The sequence below is a fragment of the Nyctibius grandis genome, chromosome Z (genome assembly GCF_013368605.1).
Source record: "Nyctibius grandis isolate bNycGra1 chromosome Z, bNycGra1.pri, whole genome shotgun sequence".
Taxonomy (NCBI): Eukaryota; Metazoa; Chordata; class Aves; order Nyctibiiformes; family Nyctibiidae; genus Nyctibius; species Nyctibius grandis.
This window is the reverse complement of record NC_090695.1, coordinates 63,869,405-63,891,003: the sequence shown is the minus strand read 5'-3', so window position 1 is coordinate 63,891,003 and position 21,599 is coordinate 63,869,405. Positions and strand designations below refer to the sequence as shown.

Here is a 21,599-nt window from a genome sequence, read left to right as displayed (position 1 = left end):
TATATTTTTATCCCGTGCTACAGACCTAAACACCTGCAGCAAGAAATGGTTAGAAAACGGGCTTTAACATAGCCCTATAGTCAGCAAAGAAACTGAGTTTCTTGCAGCATTCCTGCAAGACATTCCAACAAGTTACCCAACAAGCCTCCCTACCTGTGTGCACTTCATTCGTTATTCACGTTCAAAGGCAGTTACATATTTTAATTGCTATTGGGACACTTACATAATCCACAACTCTTTTGAGTAACTTCACATCATTTTCTCGCGATCCACAGCTCTCTTCCAACTGTAGATGCAATGATGGAGAAAAAGATTCTCCCACTACTTTTAAGCCAGAAATCCTAAAACAAATAAAAAGCCTTTAACGCACATCCTACTTGAACACACGTGTTAAAGTTCTAGATAATAACTGTTTCCCCTTTCTACGTGGTGAGTGAGAAGAGAGGCATATTTCACTTTACTAATACTAATGCAGACAAAACACGTGCATTTCAGCTTGAAATAGGTAAAGACAACAGAATTTATCACATGGGTGTCTGTCTTAAGGAGTTTAGTCAATGAAGCTTCAGCAAGTTTGTGTAACAATAGGGACTCCTCCTTTTCCAAAAAGGATTAATGATTCAGAAATTTTCAAAGGATCCTTAGGAAGATGTAGGAGAAATGTTTAGTGTTAGGCCTATATGTTGCTGATAAAAACACAGCTGGCTAAGTCAAGTCTTTGGAGTCTATGTTAAGAAAATAAATAATAATAAATATTTTTACCCACTTATGTGATAAGAAGAAACAAGGTTTTTTTTTTTTGGACTTCTGATTTTAAATTACTTCCTGTAGAAAATCTTTACAACATCATCTGTCACTTAGTCAGAAGCTCCTCTAAAACTAGTTGTATTACTAGAATTGCTCCTATATCTGTACGTAGGGACAGTTGTTAATCGGGTTCCTAGAATTTGATTGAATGATTGACATTCGATTGTCAAAAAATGACTGACATTTCATTGTCATTGTCCTGACACATCCTATTATCATATTCAGGACTGAGTTATTCCCCTGCAAAAAACTATATCCAATACCCAAGCAAGACCTCTGGTCTCCAAAATTAACAGGTCCCATAAACGCATGTCTACCATCAGCTGTAATTTTGATTTTGTGACTTTGATGAGCTTGCCTCACACACATTGTAAGTTTATATCCTCATTTTCATTGTAAGTTTATATAGAAAACAAGTTTTCTATTTTTACAAAGTTCAGGACCCAGTCAGAGCAGAAGAGAATCCATAAACACCAGAACTAGAGTCTATAGGAGAGAGAACTAGCACTACAAAAACACTGAATCAATTATAAACTTGAAAAAATAACATTACACTCTAGCACGGAAAGCATCTTGCATTATTTCTGCAATGCTATTGCAATTCACAGTCCATTCCAGAAAGACAAATCAAACTAATACTCTTCTTCAGCCACAAAATGGCAAACGTTCTGGTGTCATTCACCTACACTTACAAACTAACTAAACACAGGCTTTTTCTTTAATACACAAGCACACACACTGCATTTGTCTCACTACCGCACACATATCTAGGGATCGGGGATATAGCATTTGGTAACATAAAGGACAAGGAAAAGCAGGCCAAGGTCCAGCTACAAGGTAGAAAGACAATACACAGTATAGCCATATAATATATCTGTTCTTAGGTACGTTCCCTAGGAGTGACCTGACTTCTAAGTAGTGTTCTACAAGTAGGGAGATGAGAGTAGAAGTCAGACAAAGTTTCACTGTAATTTAAATCTATTTGCTGGACAACAGAGTTTAAGACGAGCTACTAAAATAATTAGGTTTTGTTTAGAGCAACACAGTATTAGCTTCTAATTATAAACCAGACATAATTCTTTAATTGACATAGATAATAATAAACTGCCCCCCTCCAAAGAGTAAATGAGAAAAGATGAGTAGGAAGCAAGCTTTGTATCACTTCCATTCAAGCTGAGTCTTTGCCTGAACAACATGCTTTGTATTTACTATACACTTACTCATAGAGGCTGCTTACAAGTTTCAAACTTAATTTTAATCTTAAAACTTTTTCTGTCAGTCACAGCCATAGTAAACAACTACAAAATTCATCTTACCTAACTATTTGAAGAAAGCCAGGAGTTTAACATGAGGTCTTCTGATGGCAATACTTTAACTTTTCATGTGATGTATTAACTATGTTTTCTGAGCCTTTGCCAAATTAAGATTCAGCAAGTATCTAATAATCCAATGCATGCACACTGTAACTTTCCTGAAATCAGAATTCACTTTCCTAAGAAATGCTGGGAAAGTTTCATTTTCAAACAAAAACGTATAACTTCTACACAAAAAGAGAGAACTCTGAAATACGTGATTTTGGTAACAAAGGAACAAATCTAGCCTGAACTCCAACACTCCTTTTATGGCTAGTTCTGTATTAGCAAATTAAACATGCCTTGGACTGTTTGCTGGTCCTGTGGTGAATGGGTATGGAATGACTCACATCCATACTTCTAAAATCTCAATCTCCACGTCAGGGTGGCCACATCAAAACTGACTACTGGGAACAGCTCCCAGCTCACACCAACTCTGGAACTGTATCCAGGAGTCCTTTCAAAGAATGCTGCTTGGCCTGGGCCAAGCTCATACCACAGATCACTCCAACAATTTGACAGCGTAGACAATCGAGATCCAGCGCTCAGGAATGCTTCCTCACATTAACGTACCAGTATGGATGTAGCCTTGGGGAGCTCCCTCGTCACAGCTCTCCACACCCCAGCTACAAGGCTGGGCTGCAGAACTGAGTGGCAGAACCAGGTTCTCGGTGGTTAGGGAACCCTGTGTAGCCGGGCTGCCTGAACACCATAAACATTTCCATCGGTTTTGCTAACAGAAAACTAGAATGAGGTCTCACTGAAAAAAATGTCAAGCTTCACTGGAAGGGAAAATCTTTAAAAATAAATCTGCTTTTCCTCAATGAAAACTTGCTTTATTGGAAAATTCTCAGCCAGGTATAGGATATGCAATAAGTAATGAACTATTTAAGGGATACTACCTACTACTATCACACTTTTTAAAAAAACATCTAAACTCTGTCCCATCCATCCTGTCTCCCTGCAATACAGCTTCTTCATTTCTATTTATTAAGACACGAGATATTTTAAAATACAAGACAAAAATCTACTTTATCTAAGATTGTTAAGAAAGTTAATAATATTCCTGATTTGTGTTAATAATCTCATCTCTTACTGCATTTTCTTATGCTTTATAAACTGCCATGGACAATAAGAAAGTAGTTCTGTGCAGGATTCAGAAGAATTCTTCCATTTCTTCCACAAAGGGACACTTGGCTTGTACCCGGGACAGGAATAAACACCAGTCATTACTCTAGCTTACAATGCTATGGCTTCTTCCAATGCTATGGCTTCTTCCCCCACCATAGTCCATATAAAGACCAAAATTTTTCTGGAATGCTAATCATGCACTGGTCCTTATATATCAAGTCCTAAGTTTCATAGGTTATTTACACTTTGGCTAAAGAAAGATTTCCTTCACTTTTAATTTGTTCCTCTCAATGTATTTGTTCTATTATGAGAAAGGAGAAAAGCTGTGTATTCTTTCCCACTTTCTTTGTGTACAGTTCTACCACCATTCTGTGCTCTCTTTTAAACCAACAGTTAGTTCCACTTTATCATGGAGACAAAGTTCCACTTTGTCCTCAGGAGACTCGGCCCCCAGAGCCTGAAGTTAGGGGCGGGGGGCTGTGTGAACCCCCCGTAATCCAGGAGGAGATGGTTAGTGACCTGCTGTGCCAGTTGGACACCCACAAGGCTATGGGCCCGGATGGGATTCACCCCAGAGTAATGAAGGAACTGGCTGATGAACTTGCCAAACCACTCTCGATTATCTACCAGCAGTCCTGGTTAACTGGAGAAGTTCCAGCTGACTGGAAATTAGCGAATGTAACGCCCATCTACAAGAAGGGCCGGAAGGACGATCCAGGGAACTATGGGCCTGTCAGCCTGACCTCGGTGCCAGGCAAGGTGATGGAACAGATCATCCTGAGTGCCATTACACAGCACATGCAGGACAATCGGGGCATTGGGGCCAGCCAACATGGATTCATGAAAGGCAGGTCCTGCTCGACCAACCTGGTCTCCTTCTATGACCAAGTGACCCGCTTAGTAGATGAAGGCAGGGCTGTGGATGTAGTCTATCGAGACTTCAGTAAGGCATTCGACACCGTCTCCCACAGCATCCTCCTAGACAAACTGTCTGCCCAGGGCTTGGATGGGTGGACTCTTCAATGGGTTAAAAACTGGCTGGATGGCCGAGCCCAGAGAGTGGTGGTGAATGGGGCAAAGTCCAACTGGCGTCCGGTCACTAGCGGTGTTCCCCAGGGCTCAGTTCTGGGGCCGGTGCTGTTCAATATCTTTATAGATGATCTAGATGTAGGGATTGAGTGCACCCTCAGTAAATTTGCAGATGACACCAAGCTGGGTGGGAGTGTCGATCTGCTGGAGGGTAGGAAGGCCCTACAGAGGGATCTGGACAGGTTAGATAGATGGGCCGAGACCAACGGCATGAGGTTCAACAAGAACAAGTGCCAGGTCTTACACTTCGGCCACAACAACCCCAGGCATCCTGGCCTCTATTAGGAATAGTGTAGCCAGCTGGTCTAGGGAAGTGATCGTCCCTCTGTACTCAGCACTGGTGAGGCTGCACCTTGAATACTGTGTCCAGTTCTGGGTCCCGCACTTCAAGAAAGATGTTGAGGTGTTGGAGTGAGTCCAGAGGAGGGCGACCAAGCTGGTGAAGGGTCTGGAGGGTCTGACCTACGAGGAACAGCTGAGGGAGCTGGGGTTGTTTAGCCTGGAGAAGAGGAGGCTCAGAGGTGACCTTATTGCAGTCTACAACTACCTGAAGGGAGGTTGTAGTGAAGTGGGAGTTGGCCTCTTCTCCCAGGCAACTAGCGATAGGACAAGAGGACACAGCCTCAAGCTTCGCCAGGGGAGGTTCAGGCTGGACATTAGGAAGAATTTCTTCTCAGAAAGGGTCATTAGATACTGGAATGGGCTGCCCAGGGAGGTGGTGGAGTCACCATCTCTGGATGTGTTTAAGAAAAGACTGGACATGGCACTTAGTGCCATGGTCTAGTTGACAGGGTGGTGTCAGGGCAATGGTTGGACTCGATGATCCCTGAGGTCTCTTCCAACCTGGTTGATCCTGTGATTCCGTGATCATAGTGAGACCACTGTAAGAACCGAAGTCAAGCAGCAGCCATGGTTAGGCAGGGAAGATGAGTGCATTTAATATCACAGCATTAAAAAAAGCTTTTTCTGAAAACTTTGCCTCCTCTTGGAAACATCACACAGTTTTTCTCGTGTGGTTATTAATAAACAAAAAGAAACACACTGGACCCTGCAAATATTAGTTCCAATCTTCTCCCTGATACTGCTTTATGCAATTGTTAGGATAGTTTTCCTGCTACAGGATAGTTTTTTCCTACTCACACTGAGTAACTAAGTGACTAATACTACAAAAAATCAGCTAGTATGATCAATCATGCATTACAGATTTTTTGTGTGTTTAACTGTTATTAATTTCTGTAATATGTAACAGAAAACTGTTGAAGAAAATTAATTCTAAACCCATCTATTCTGCACATTAAACAGTCACTGAAAAGCCACAGTAATTTCTGTATGTTTTAGTATCAAAACCTGACAGAAAAAAACCCAATTACTCAGTATAGCCATCTTTTAAAAGAGGATAGCATTACGAAATTTTAAACAGAATCCTTATTTTTCACATAAATTCTAGGAATTTTCTATGTGCCTCCAGAATAATGAATACTTCTATTACTATTTAACATTCAAGTCTCACATGTAAGAACAACATTGTATTACAGGTGATTGCAAGGTGCATTGAGCTGTCTGAAAGAGTATCTGCTAAGCTACACCCCAAACGCTTTTACCTAGGCATTTTTTTCAAAATGCTTATCAACACTTTGTACCATTGAAAGCTATCACACTTTCCTAAAGACTTAAATGTGTAAGGGCTTGCAAACATCTTCACTAGCATTAAGGTATAATCTCATTTCAATACCTGTAAAGGGATTTAAAAAAATTGGACTCTTTTTAGTAGCATAACAGAGACAGCTGGAAAAGGATTACCTCCTTCCTTTAATACATACATAATTGAGTGTACATATCCCAGCCTAAGCACCTGTAAAACCAGAAACAGATTTGGGCAAGGAGAGCTCTTTAAAGTTGGCATTATAAAGGCATGGCTAAATCAACAACAGCCAAAAAAAAAACCCAAAATACATACTTACCCCTGTAAAGCTTTGTGAATTCGTTCACATTTACCCCGGAGAGTCTGAAAAATGTCTACACAAAAAAAAAAAAGAAAAAAGAAAAAAAGGAAAAGGCTTAGATATCCTGCTTCTACTTTACATTTCTATAAGTCTAACATTTCAAAAAAAGCATTTGGAAGGAAAACTAAGATATACATATCTATTGAAGTACTAAGTCTCTTCACTACTCTTCATAATGTTCCTGATTCCCATTTCTGCCAGGAAACAACAGGCTTTTAAGATCTGACAAATGCATTATTTCCCTTTATCTCATTACTCCAGCTGCATTGGTTCATGATCATATGGAAACGATGACACAAACACTAATGGAATTGAAACGGCAGGTCCAACTTATTTATATCTCTAAAATATCTAGAGCCACGCAGACTCTTGCTCCTTGATCCTTTCACCAACTTACTGCAGATTCTTAAACAGGAAACTTTGACTCCTGGATCTGCAAACCTTATTTCTTTTCCTCAGTATATGTTGACCCTCCACTACAGCTAACAGTCCCATAACCTACTCTTAATTTTTTCTTGCTTTTGCTTAACTTCTGAGGACTAGGCGTGGGCTACCCAGTAGTTCTCATTTATTTGTGACAAATCAAATACTGCATTTCTCTGCAAACGTGCTCCAATCTGTTGATGCTAATGAAGGCTAAAACACATACATACAGCTTTGGCCAATTTTGTCCTCATGTGCCTCTCATCCCCTCCATGCCCCGCAAAAAAATCTTTCTTAGGTTCTAGCAACAAGGGCAATTCTCTGACTCCTAAAGCAGAAACTCCTGCCTGCCAACTTTATCCAAACGTCCTGTACTTGATCCTGCCAAAATTGCAGGTGTTTGCACCATGATCATTCCTGAAATTCTTGCCTGTATGCTTACTTTGAGAAGAAAAAAAAAATTATGTCATGCAAGTGGAAAGTAAAGGGCTGTTCAGTCCTGAGGAAACATATTCCCATTTGTTTCTCTTTAGCCTTCTCTTCCTCCATTTGTCTTGAAGGAATTTGTTTTCAAGGAAAAAGCATATCACTAGTCTGTAAATAATTTCTTATCTGCTTAGTGGTAACCATCTCTGTCCCTCCTAGCCTCAACTAACTCACTCATTTTCAGTCAGAAGAAGAAAAGGGGAGGAAACACTGAAGAAGAAAAGCAGGATGGGAAATTATATGAAGAAAAAATCAGACATGTAAAATTAATTAGCTGAAAGAGAGAGGACTTAAAAGAATAATAGGGTGAAGAATCAAAGTAGGGAGAAGTATGAGTTATTAGTTTTGGGTGAAGAAAGACTGAAGAATAAGATTTTCCTGAATTAAGTACCTGGATTATCTTCCATAATATTCAGAGCCTCAATAGCAGCAGCAGCTAACAAAGGAGGGAGGGATGCAGAAAAGCAGTAGCCTTGACCAGACAATCGCTGTGGAGGAAAAAGAAAAAAGAATCCACTTTTTTGTTTATAGCAGTACAGATAATATTTTAAAAGTTAATTCACATACATTTAAACAACCCCTCCTCCACACTTACAGGTTCATGGAAGGATTTAAAAGTACGTCTCCAATTCATCTACAATATTTCATAGAACCAGACAATTTCTGTATTGAATCAAATGTTGCAGAATAATTCATATTATAACACTCTTTGCAAATTGATATTAGTAACTAACTGTCATTTCTAAGTAACTAATCCTGCCGCACCATATAAAAAAAGAGATCTGGCTTACCTGATGGTCAATAATAAAAGATCTTCCACAGCAAAATCCTCCAATAGAAGCCAGTGAATTTTCCATGTTTGCACTAATAAGATCTATATCATCAATCTGCCAGTTAAATTAAAAAGTTATTAAGAGATGCTTTTGATTACATCAAGACTATTTATAAGATAAAACTATTAAAGATGTATCTTGTTTCACATTATCATAAATACTGGAGAAGATCTACCAAACTATCACATATTAAAATGAACTTACAATTGAAATAATTTTAAGCAATACAAAAGGACTTTAGAAATTGAGATTTATAAATCTGTAGATAATTTACATAGGATCACTCTTCCAGGTATTGCAATGTGAAGAACACAAACAGAAAAACCAAATTATATAGATACTGGTGACAATTCCTCAAAGCACTCAGTGTGACAGTGTCCTTTGAGAATGAAAGTAGTCCCACTGCAGTCAGTAGGAGTTAGAATGTGATTAAAATTGAGCATAAGACTAGTTAAATTAGAGTTTGAACCTTAAAGACACAATTGTCTTATTTCACATATTTTTGCCAGGCTCTGTAATGCACACTGGTGACCACTGCTACAAATTCCCATTCTAAGCAGACAAAACTGAAAGATTACGTTTGTAAATGAATTTAATATAGAAGCCAATTAACCAGATGGTGCTTGGCAAGCATCACAGTAGCACTGTTTGTTTCCTTTTCTAAAGCTGTTTAACATTCATTTTCTCTTTTCCACATTTGCTATTGAGAGACTTACAGTGAAAACAATAGGAAATAGGGGAAGACAGAAGGAATTCTCAGAATTTGATATTTCACTTCCTAGTTGAACTCAGACACTGTCAGAATGTAGTGAGAGATGCTCCACACTAAGACACTGGCAAACAAAAGAGCCCTTTTTCCTTCTCCTTCTCAGGCAGCTATGGTAGCAAATAACTGCAAGGATACCCTTTTGGATTTCCAAAGTACTCCTCAGCTGAATAAACAACATAAAAGGTAGATTCTTGGAAAAATAGTTTGGCTTAACCTGCCAGTGAAGTAGTAAGACAACATCTTTGAAAGGACCATCAAAAGCTTTATCCTATTTTTCCCTACTGGAGTAAAAGGCAATAGAGCAAAGTAGGCTGGCTATACACTGAGAAGATTTTCCTGACTTACCCCTAGCCCCCAAATATTTCTGTGTAAGCATGACACTTAAGTGTATGCAGCTGGAAAATAGTGCAATCATTATTTCACCGAGTGTCCAAAAAAAGGATAAAGTCATGCACTGTAAATTTTTTTTTGTTATCTTCCTCTCTAAAGATAAGTAAAATTATTTCAAGTAAGCATGTGAAAGAAAAGTGCCAAGACCTAAACACTTGAAGACTGATACAGAAAAGTATGTTTCAATTTCTGTCACACACTAGTAAACATCGTTAATGCTACAGGTATAAGAAATCAATTGCACAATTTGCTTCTGTACAAGTTTCTTGTTCACAACAAAACTCACAAAAAAGGTACTTACATTTATTCCAAAGTGTTCAGTAATCCCTCTTCCATGTTCTCCAAGGACTCCAAAGGAAAGGCTCTCCTCCAAAAATATTCTAACTTTGTATTTATACTTCAATTTTATCTAAAACAGAGAAAATTATATAAAACACAAGTTAAGCCCATCAGAATTTGGTAACAAAATGGGTGGGGGAGATAGGGTGAAGACAGACAAATACAGTATCCTGAACACTGCAAAAATATCAGCTCTAGAGTTGTGTTCTGTCATTATGACATTTTAAAAGCCTTCAAAATTCTTCCACCATGTAAGACGAGTAAATTTCATAAATGTTCATGCACCAAAAAATTTTGACTTTTTTTTTTTAAACAGGCTATCAAGTACGTTCAAGATGATGCATTTTCACAACATTTCTTCCATTATCTACTAGAATATAGCCTGCACAAAAAGCCAATTTATGCTGAATAGGAAACGTTTTCCTCAGTCACTGTTTACGACAGCTGTGTGAGGGTTTCTTTGAAACTTTTTTTTAAAATATATAACTTAGTTTAATGATTTAGTATCATACAGCATAACTGAAAATACAGTATATTTTACAGGTTAAAAACTAAGACCACAACCAGATATTTACTTGCAAGTCTTATTACATATAGCTTCAGAATCCTAATCCTGATCAGAAGTTTTGAACCAATGTAAGATTTGGGATTGCCACTGCATGAAAGTTTGAGAAAGCAAGAAGGTAAACAAAAAACCCTGCATGCAGAGCTTTTCTTTGTAGGCTTAACTATATGATACCACTATTCCATTAGCCACATGTTTTCATATGCAGAGTTTAAAAGGCAAACTGAAACTACTTACCAATTCTGGAAGAGGGCAAACGTCTCCTGTGTTCATATACAATCCTTCCACTACAATAAACCTTCGAGTTACACGGGCCTTGCGAGGATTCTTCAGAGAAAGATATGGTTTCAGTTCTTATCAGTTGTTACTAACAAGTGAAGATGAAGTTTTTTTGATAGGGAAGGACAGTAATGGGAAGGGAAGGAAGATAATGTCTCTTTTTTCAAGTAAGCTTTTACTTTAGTTTAAACTTAGTATTTATCATTTGTAACAAAAGCTGAAATGCCTCATTGGACTAGTTTTTATTTTGTAATAATTTTAAAGCTTTTAACTCTTATACAAGATTTAAGATACATTGTTTTGTAACAAATCATAACCAATATATTTGAATTTACGAATAAAATACAAACAATACAACTACAGAATAAATACTACAAATCTTGGTCTCTATTACAATTAGTTTGAGCATTTAGAAGGCTTTTCAACAGATGGTTTGTCCACCAGGATTCTCAGTGCAGCACAAACCTCTCACAAGTAGCGTCTTCATAAAAAACAATCTAAAAGTATTCATAACATTCAAGTTACAATCTCCTCTGATCTCTGGACAACATCACAGAATCACAGAATCACAGAATGTTAGGGATTGGAAGGGACCTCGAAAGATCATCTAGTCCAATCCCCCTGCCGGGGCAGGATTGCCTAGACCGTATCACACAGGAACGCGTCCAGGCGGGTTTTGAATGTCTCCAGAGAAGGAGACTCCACAACCTCTCTGGGCAGCCTGTTCCAGTGTTTGGTCACCCTCACTGTAAAGAAGTTTTTCCTCATATTTAAGTGGAACCTCCTGTGTTCCAGCTTGCACCCATTGCCCCTTGTCCTGTCAAGGGATGTCACTGAGAAGAGCCTGGCTCCATCCTCATGACACTTGCCCTTTACATATTTATAAACATTAATGAGGTCACCCCTCAGTCTCCTCTTCTCCAAGCTAAAGAGACCCAGCTCCCTCAGCCTCTCCTCATAAGGGAGATGTTCCACTCCCTTAATCATCTTCGTGGCTCTGCGCTGGACTCTCTCTAGCAGTTCCCTGTCCTTCTTGAACTGAGGGGCCCAGAACTGGACACAATACTCCAGATGCGGCCTCACCAGGGCAGAGTAGAGGGGGAGGAGAACCTCTCTCGACCTGCTGACCACACCCCTTCTAATACACCCCAGGATGCCATTGGCCTTCTTGGCCACAAGGGCACATTGCTGGCTCATGGTCATCCTGCTGTCCACTAGGACCCCCAGGTCCCTTTCCCCGATGCTACTCTCCAACAGGTCTGTCCCCAACTTGTACTGGTACATGGGGTTGTTCTTGCCCAGATGCAGGACTCTACACTTGCCCTTGTTATATTTCATTAAATTTCTCCCTGCCCAACTCTCCAGCCTGTCCAGGTCCCTCTGAATGGCTGCGCAGCCTTCCGTTGTGTCAGCCACTCCTCCCAGTTTGGTGTCATCAGCGAACTTGCTGACAGTGCACTCTAATCCCTCATCCAAGTCATTAATGAATATATTGAATAGAACTGGTCCCAGAACCGACCCTTGCGGGACTCCGCTAGACACAGGCCTCCAACTGGACTCTGTCCCATTGACCACCACTCTCTGGCTTCTTGCCTTCAGCCAGTTCACAATCCACCTCACTACCCGATCATCCAGACCACACTTCCTCAGTTTAGCTGCGAGGATGCTGTGGGAGACCGTGTCAAACGCTTTACTGAAATCGAGATAGACCACATCCACAGCTTTACCATCATCTATCCACCGGGTAACATCCTCATAAAAGGCTATCAAGTTGGTTGAGCATGACTTCCCCTTGGTGAAGCCATGCTGACTGCCCCTAATGATCCCCCTATCCTTGATGTGCCTAGAGACAGCACCAAGAACAAGTTGCTCCATCACCTTTCCGGGGATGGAGGTGAGGCTGACCGGTCTATAGTTACCCGGAACATAGACCACAAGAATATCCTGCACTGGTTTCTGTTTAAGCTTCAATGGTACGATTTGAGTTTTGTTGTTTTATAATGCCATTCTCCTGGTATTTACTTTAAACCTTATCGATATCTTCTGATCAAGGATATTAAGTCATGCTGCTTACCTTTTTCAGTTCTAATAAAAAGATTCAGAGAACATCTATTTCGCTTTTCTGAGTGGTAGGCACCACAGAGTCACAGAATCAACCAGGCTGGAAGAGACCTCAGGGATCATTGAGTCCAACCGTTGCCCTGACACCACCCTGTCGACTAGACCATGGCACTAAGTGCCATGTCCAGTCTTTTCTTAAACACATCCAGAGATGGTGACTCCACCACCTCCCTGGGCAGCCCATTCCAATGTCTAATGACCCTTTCTGAAAAGAAATTCTTCCTAAAGTCCAGCCTGAACCTTCCCTGGCGAAGCTTGAGGCTGTGTCCTCTTGTCACAGAATCACAGAATCACAGAATGTTAGGGATTGGAAGGGACCTCGAAAGATCATCTAGTCCAATCCCCCTGCCGGAGCAGGATTGCCTAGACCATATCACACAGGAACGCCTCCAGGCGGGTTTTGAATGTCTCCAGAGAAGGAGACTCCACAACCTCTCTGGGCAGCCTGTTCCAGTGTTCGGTCACCCTCACCGTAAAGAAGTTTTTCCTCATATTTATGTGGAACCTCCTGTGTTCCAGCTTGCACCCATTGCCCCTTGTCCTGTCAAGGGATGTCACTGAGAAGAGCCTGGCTCCATCCTCATGACACTTGCCATTTACATATTTATAAACATTGATGAGGTCACCCCTCAGTCTCCTCTTCTCCAAGCTAAAGAGACCCAGCTCCCTCAGCCTCTCCTCATAAGGGAGATGTTCCACTCCCTTAATCATCTTCGTGGCTCTGCGCTGGACTCTCTCTAGCAGTTCCCTGTCCTTCTTGAACTGAGGGGCCCAGAACTGGACACAATATTCCAGATGCGGCCTCACCAGGGCAGAGTAGAGGGGGACGAGAACCTCTCTTGACCTGCTAACCACACCCCTTCTAATACACCCCAGGATGCCATTGGCCTTCTTGGCCACAAGGGCACACTGCTGGCTCATGGTCATCCTGCTGTCCACTAGGACCCCCAGGTCCCTTTCCCCTACGCTGCTCTCCAACAGGTCTGTCCCCAACTTGTACTGGTACATGGGGTTGTTCTTGCCCAGATGCAGGACTCTACACTTGCCCTTGTTGTATTTCATTAAATTTCTCCCCGCCCAACTCTCCAGCCTGTCCAGGTCCCTCTGAATGGCTGCGCAGCCTTCCGGTGCGTCAGCCACTCCTCCCAGTTTTGTGTCATCAGCGAACTTGCTGACAGTGCACTCTATTCCCTCATCCAAGTCATTAATGAATATATTGAATAGAACTGGTCCCAGTACCGACCCTTGAGGGACTCCGCTAGACACAGGCCTCCAACTGGACTCTGTCCCATTGACCACCACTCTCTGGCTTCTTGCCTTCAGCCAGTTCACAATCCACCTCACTACCCGATCATCCAGACCACACTTCCTCAGTTTAGCTGAGAGGATGCTGTGGGAGACCGTGTCAAACGCTTTACTGAAATCAAGATAGACCACATCCACAGCTTTACCATCATCTATCCACCGGGTTATGTCCTTATAAAAGGCTATCAAGTTGGTTAAGCATGACTTCCCCTTGGTGAAGCCATGCTGACTGCCCCTAATGATCCCCCTATCCTTGATGTGCCTAGAGACAGCATCAAGAACAAGTTGTTCCATCACCTTTCCGGGGATGGAGGTGAGGCTGACCAGTCTATAGTTACCCGGGTCCTCCTTCTTGCCCTTTTTGAAGGCTGGAGTGACATTCGCTTTCCTCCAGTCCTCAGGCACCTCTCCCGTTGCCCACAACTTAGCAAAGATGATGGAGAGTGGCCTAGCAATGACTTCCGCCAGCTCCCTCAGCACCCGTGGGTGCATCCCATCAGGGTCCATGCATTTATGGACGTCCAGGTTGCTTAATTGGTCCCTGACCCAGCCCTCATCAACCAAGACAGATTCCTCCTCTATCCTGACTTCTTCTGGGGCCTCAGAGGTCTGGGGCTCCTCAGGACAGCCTCCAGCAGTATAGACAGAGGCAAAGAAGGCATTCAGTAACTCTGCCTTCTTTTTATCCTCTGTCTCCAGGGCCCCCACCTCATTCATCAGTGGGCCTACATTGCCTCTAGTGGTGGTTTTACCTGCAATGTATTTGAAGAAGCCCTTTCTGTTGTCCTTGACCTCTCTTGCAAGGTTTAATTCCAAGGAGGCCTTAGCTTTCCTAGTTGCCTTCCTACATCCTCTGACAACAGACTTCTATTCCTCCCAAGTGGCCAGCCCCTCCTTCCATGATCTGTACACCTTCTTCTTCCACTTGAGTTTGCCCAGCAGTTCCCTGGTTAACCATGCAGGTCTCCTGGTACCCTTCCTTGACTTTCTACCTGCTGGGATGCTCTGATCTTGAGCTCAGAAGAAGCAGTCCTTGAATGCTAACCAACTATCTTGGGCCCCCTTACCTTCTAGTACCCTGTCCCATGGGATTTCCCCTAGCAATTGCTTGAAAAGGCCAAAGTTGGCCCTACTGAAGTTCAGGGTTGTGATTCTGCTAGATATTCTGTTCCTGCCACATGAGATCCTGAACTCTACCATCTCATGGTCACTACAACCAAGGCTGCCCTCAACCTTCACCACTTCAACCAGACCCTCCTTGTTAGCGAGAACAACATCCAGCAGCGCTCCTCTCCTAGTTGGCTCATCCACCATTTGCATCAGAAAGTTATCATCAATGCACTGGAGGAACCTCCTGGACTGAGGATGGCTGGCTGAGTAGGCCTCCCAGCAAATATCAGGGTAGTTGAAATCCCCCACAACAACCAGGCTCTGTAATTGAGAGACTGCTCTCAGCTGCCTGTAGAAGGCCTCATCACCCTCCTCATCCTGATCTGGTGGCCTGTAATAGACACCCACAACAGTATCACCCCTGCCAGCCTGCCCCTTAATTCGCACCCACAGACTCTCAACTCGCTCCTGATCCGCCCCCGGACAGAACTCAATACATTCTAGCTGCTCACTCACATAAAGAGCAACTCCACCACCTCTCCTTAGTGGCCTGTCTTTCCTGAACAGGACATAGCCATCCATGACCACATTCCAGTCATGCGAGGCGTCCCACCAAGTCTCTGTAATTGCCGCTAGATCACAGCCCCCCGACCGAACACGGATTTCCAGCTCCTCCTGTTTATTCCCCATGCTGCGTGCATTGGTGTACAGGCATTTCAGGGAGCGAGCTGAGCACACTGATTTCGCCCTAGGGGGATGGGAGGCCTCCTGGTCTACCTCAACACTAGAGCGTTGCCCCAGTGGTGCAAGCCCAGCTACTACCCCATCCCCCTTCGAATCTAGTTTAAAGCTCTCCGAATGAGCCCTGCTAATTCCTGTCCCAGAACCCTTTTGCCCCTACGACATAAACCTTTCCCATGTATTACGGTCACGCCTGGTGTCTTATAAAACCAGCCATTATCAAAGAACCCAATCGCTGTCCTGTCGCTGGTTGCCCGGGAGAAGAGGCCAACTCCCACTTCACTACAACCTCCCTTCAGGTAGTTGTAGACTGCAATTAGGTCACCTCTGAGCCTCCTCTTCTCCAGGCTAAACAACCCCAGCTCCCTCAGCCGTTCCTCGTAGGTCAGACCCTTCAGACCCTTCACGAGCTTGGTCGCCCTCCTCTGGACTCGCTCCAACACCTCAACATATAACAGTGATAGCTCTTCAGCTAATTCTTTTAAAATTCATTTAACCAAGCTATCTGTATTTTCTGATCCTGATTTTAGTATCTGCTTTTGGACACCCTTTTCTATTACTGTCACAATGAGAAGCAAGCCGTCAAACCGACACAAATTTTTCAAGAGAGAGAACATCTTAAGAGTTGAGTGCAAGAAAGGGAAGAGAAAAAAAAAACAACAATCATGATTCTATAAATTAAAGGGTTAGGACTAGCCACTTTTGTTTTGATTTTATGGTGTGGCATTCAAACTGATCATTAACTTGCATGATTTATTAGGTAAATGCAGTTATACAAATTTCTAAAAGACCAAAAAAAATAAAAAGCTCTGTAATAGTATTTTTAAAAAATAAAATAATCTCACACTTCAGTCATCTGTCCATAAAGATATTCCCCCACTACCAATGCCTGTGAGCTCACTTTCAGTGGTTATGCAGACAAATGCAAATAAATAAATATTTTTTTTAAAAAAATCAATCTTAATTACATAAGCAACATTAACCGCTCTATAGAGATTTATGAAAACCAAATAACTGCGTATAAGCACTGCATCCATTCAATTACACAACCCAGTAAAAAAAAAAAATGTGGGGGAGGTGGCAGAAAAGAGTAGAAATATTTCTTCAAAGGAATGGTACCTTTTGATCTTCAGTCTCTTGTTCTTTCAACAGTCGTTCAAGGTCAGCCATATCATTATGCTTAAATAACTTGATGTTACTACGAGATGCCTGTAATCCCTTCTGAATAGCAAAGCAGGCAGCTTCATCTCTGTAAATACAGCAAGCCCTTCTAAGTTTGTACTCGGTTTAAAAACTATTCAAAGAAAGCTTTAGGACTGTCATGCTGTTGTGCAGATATCTGTACTTAGGTGTAGTTAAAACCAGATTTATTAAAGCAGCATATATTTCATTCACATTTTGAAAACTCATTTCCAAAGATTCTCAACTTTCCTATGCACTATAGCCACTAAAAGCAATCAACAGGTCTTTTCTTGGAGTGTGCACTGGTCCTTTTGCTTGTATGTGACAGCAGTTTATTTGAGCACAGCATTCCATGGACCAGGTACGATAACGTGGTAACCATCCCAGCCACCTCTCACTCCATTTGCTGTCGGTCTTAGACGCAAAGATATGCCCGTAACATTCATAGTGATCCTCCATGTATTCAAAACCTGCTTTTTAATACCCTTTGGGAATTACTATCTCAGTGTTCAAAGAACTATCCACCATTTTTGAGTGTTGGAAAAGCAAATCTCTGAGCATGATGGGGTATGCAATTTCACAGCTGCTTATGTCAAGCAATCTTTTAAAAGTGGCAACTAAATCAAACCTTCTGCACATGCTAAACGCAGTAATTTCAACCAAGTTGCCTTTAAATATGGTGAGATCTTTTGTCAGCGAGAAGCTGAAACAATACAAGATAGCTAAATCCAGGATACACTGGCATCTTGAATAGTGTGCTCAATCCTGGTTGTTCGTCTCAAAAAAACGATCCAGAAAATGTTCAAAGATGACCAAAAAACATGACCAAAGTTATAAAAGAACTTCTGTAGAAGAAGTCAAATAGGCTGCAAGCCTTACAATTAGAAAAGAAAGCGCTGAAGAAAGATTTTGGCAGACAAATACAAAAGTGTCACTGTGTTGTGGCTTAACCACAGCAGGCAGCTAAGCTCCACATAGCCATTCATTGCCCCTATGGAAAAGATGCATCAGTTCACTGTCTAAAAATCAAATGTATCCATTGAAATTAGTAGGTGTTATATTCAAACCAGATATTTCTTCATATTTTTTCATAAAATGTTAAACTGTGAAATTTCATGTCATAGAAGCACTGTGAATATTGAAGATTTACAGAGGTATTAAAAGAACAGGAAGGCTTACCAAAAAATCCATCAACTACTACTAAATCCAAACCCTTCTCTTGGCTCAGAAAGTCTTGAGTATTGTTACATTTTTTCTCCTGTTTTTTTACTCTTCCCTAGACAAATTAGCACTGGCTACTCTCAGGGACCAGATACTGGGCTTGTTGAATCCTTAGTGTGACCCTGAACAGCTGTTCTTGTGTCATTTCAGTATGTACCAACATTTATTCAACTAATCCATTGCAAATATGCATGAGGTGAACAACTGTCCTGCATGAAAGGTGAAAAGCCAGCAGGAGAAAAGCAAATATGACTGTACAGTTTCTCAAGAAGAAAACTAGGTATTAGACTTCTGTTAGTTCTTGCATGTACAAGTTTTTCTTTTGTTTCAGCTGAGTGCCCAAATCTTCCATGATAAAAGCAGTAACTGATTTGATTTGGAGTATTTGGCAAAGAAAAGATATTTGAGCTTTGTACAACAAAATACTTGATCAAAACCAGCATTATTTTCTAAATGGTTAACTTAATCTGATTAACAATAATGAAATAGAAAAATGGAAAGGAATACTCTTTAAACTGGAATTTCCCAAGTAGAAAACAATACTTACACAAACACAATGTCCCCTCTTTTCGAATATGCAGGAATAGCACTGGCAATTGTTGCGAATCCATATGAGTATATAATAGCTTCCTCTGTCCTCATGAATTTTGCTAGTCGTTCTTCTAATTCTAAATGCACATCTATTTGAGAGGAAAACTGAAAGCATCTTAGATAGTTTACTTGTTTTCATATCAGAAAGACATTCATTGCTTTTAGCAATCATCCAATTCAAGCAAACAGAATGTTTATTTGTAGGAAGAGTGCTATAACAAATAACTTCCCAAAAACCAGCTGCAACCAATCCAGCCTTACTTACACTGACAAGTAACCCAATATTAATCAGAAGCTTTGCTAGATCTGAAAATATTTATGTAATGTGGTTCTCTCATGTTTTTATGCAATGGTAATTAAATCTATTTGTGATTAGAACACAAGTAAATGACGCAGCATTCCTGGACTATGACTATGGAGCAGTTACTGCAGTCAAACAACAAATAGCTACGTAATTTATAGCAATTAATGAGGTCCCGTTGGCAGACTGTCAGTTCTTCCAAGCTGATGCTTCCACCGCACATAGCACAGCTATCATTACAACAGAAAACTGGTCTTGTCAGGCTGCAATCACATACTACCTCCTGAATGCACTTTAGCCAACTGAAAAGGTCACCATCTCCATGCCAGAGATCACTGACCCTTGAGATAAATTGACACAATTACACACACAAGCATTTCCCAAACCAATTTGGTCAAAGTGACCCACATTGGAAACAAAACACCACTAAATCAAAAGATTAAGAAAGGTAATACCACATGGTGGGTGGATTGTTGCTGCAGAAAAGTGACCATGGCATTAAGTATTCTGCCTAAGCAAAATAACCTGTATCAGACAAACTGTTATTTTAATTGTGTAACTCTCTTGCCACTACCTGCTTCTGCTAGCAAATGTTAGTCGGAGAATTATGCCTTTTATCAACTGGAAATAAAAAAGATTAAAGGGCAAACAGAGATCCTTAGTGTATGACTTGAAAGATCACCGTTGGCCAAATGTTACCTTTTTGCAACTATTGAAAGTTCATTGAAACTAAAATCAAATGAGGCAACATCAGTTAAAAATATAGATTCTTCAATAGCCTATGAGGCACAGTTATGGCAGTGTTGCTACTTCCAGCCACGTACCAACAGCAAGGGTGGAACAAGAAACAGCTTTATAAAAACCTTAACTTTGCCATACTAAAGAAATATCTAGCATAACCTTGCACCAGAAGGGCACACCCATCTGATTCTTGTATTTATACAACAAAAGCAAAAGGTATGTCTTCAAACAACAGCCTCCCAATCACTGGCAAGAGCAATTTTATCCACAGACTGCAAACTCTAAATCTTCAACAATCCTTTCCTAATGTTTACCGGAGCATCAAAAAATAGAATGGAAAAGAATTCTTTTATTTGGTTTCCCACTGGTTTTAAATGGAAACAAAAAGTTTAATCACTTATTATTTGAAAGTTTTCTTTTGCTACCTATCTCTTCGATCCAGTTGTATTAGATATACCAAGCAGTTGGAGAAATCTAGAATAGCCTTTCTTCTCCAAAGCCTTTGGAAGGATATTGATTTGAGTAATCTAATCCACTTTCTGATAGAGATTTTAAGCAGTCCTTTTCCAGAATCTTTGTGTCTTTTTCTTTATTGTTACATGGACTTCAGGACCAATGAAACAATCTCCAGTCAAGTTTCAAAACAGGATGGATGAACTTTGATTCAATTATTGAACAAAAAGCCCAAGAAAGATCTTTTTTTTCTGGCAGCAAGCCCCCAAAAAAGAGGTTGGCCACATGGCACTTAAAACACACAATATAAAAAACATTCAGCCAAAAGTGCTCCTTCTTGAAGCCCTGCCAGGAGAGAATTACAAATTAGAGGAAACCGGGACTGAACTACTATTTTGAGTGCCCAGCTATTGATACCTAATGGGGAAAAATGTTTTGTTTGCATGTAAAAGACCACCTACATCCTTGAACTAAAAAACTGGAAAAGATGACAAGAACATCACAGTTAAAAATGAAAACTTGCATGCTTCTCACTGAGCTTTAATCAGCAACAACCACCACTACACTGAGCAAGGGCTAGGTAAAAACAGTGGGTGAAAGAAATACTGTCAGCAATAATGAACTAAAAAATATAATCATATTTGTGTTAAGGAAAAAAATTCTACAAGCCTAGTAAATTTTGCCAAGGGCAAGAACATTTAAGTTCAGAGTGACATACAGCATACACAAACCTGATACATCATTACATAAGGGAATGAATGCTTTGTATAATAGTGAGGTTGAAAAGCTTAAGACAGTATTAATTAAGGCTTCACTAGTACTCCACTGTGATAAAACCAGAATACTATCTGGCTCTCCTGTTCTTTATTGCAATGATTTGCTTTAGTCTGGTTATATCACTTGGATTAACCTAGCTTAAGTGCAAGCTGCAAGCACTACCTAGAGTACATTTGCACAGAGGAAGATACGACTGAAACAGCTTTCTACATAATTATGACACCTTAATAAAGCTATTATTGTCAACAACCACTACGAAGTGCCAGTTTAGTGCCTAGCACGTGCTCGCATGCAGGTCAAAACCAGACGAAATGAGACCAAATCCCACATAATCTTTTATATACTTTTTCAGGTAGCCAGTCCTGATCCTCACAGTAGGACTGAAATTGTAGCTGCTATGCAATCAATAATAGCCTTTAAAAAACCCCTCCACCAAAAGTGATACACCCCTCAGCTGCCATTACGGAGAAGACAACCATAAAGAATCAGTTATGTGTGAATACACTAGTATTTCAAGCTTATCATAGGATAAAGTCATGCATGCAGTTTTCAGGGATACAACACGAAGCAAAAATAGGGACTCATGAATC

At 40.9% G+C, this 21,599-nt stretch overlaps 1 protein-coding gene across 3 annotated transcripts in view; it reads right to left on the bottom strand.

The window, feature by feature from the left end:
* The window catches only part of SPTLC1 (serine palmitoyltransferase long chain base subunit 1), a 43,499-nt gene that overhangs the window by 7,257 nt on the left and 14,643 nt on the right, over window positions 1-21,599 (bottom strand). The window contains exons 6-13 of one of the 3 annotated variants that reach the window (XM_068422291.1): window positions 18,694-18,826; window positions 16,863-16,992; window positions 10,425-10,514; window positions 9,585-9,692; window positions 8,083-8,178; window positions 7,683-7,779; window positions 6,341-6,395; window positions 224-341 (exon numbers count right to left, since the gene is read on the bottom strand). In XM_068422291.1, the coding sequence (XP_068278392.1) occupies window positions 224-341; window positions 6,341-6,395; window positions 7,683-7,779; window positions 8,083-8,178; window positions 9,585-9,692; window positions 10,425-10,514; window positions 16,863-16,992; window positions 18,694-18,826 (827 nt within the window). Of the gene's footprint in view, window positions 1-223; window positions 342-6,338; window positions 6,396-7,682; window positions 7,808-8,082; window positions 8,179-9,584; window positions 9,693-10,424; window positions 10,555-16,862; window positions 16,993-18,693; window positions 18,827-21,599 lie in introns of those variants that run through there. The other 2 variants (XM_068422292.1, XM_068422293.1) reach the window with 2 other exon arrangements.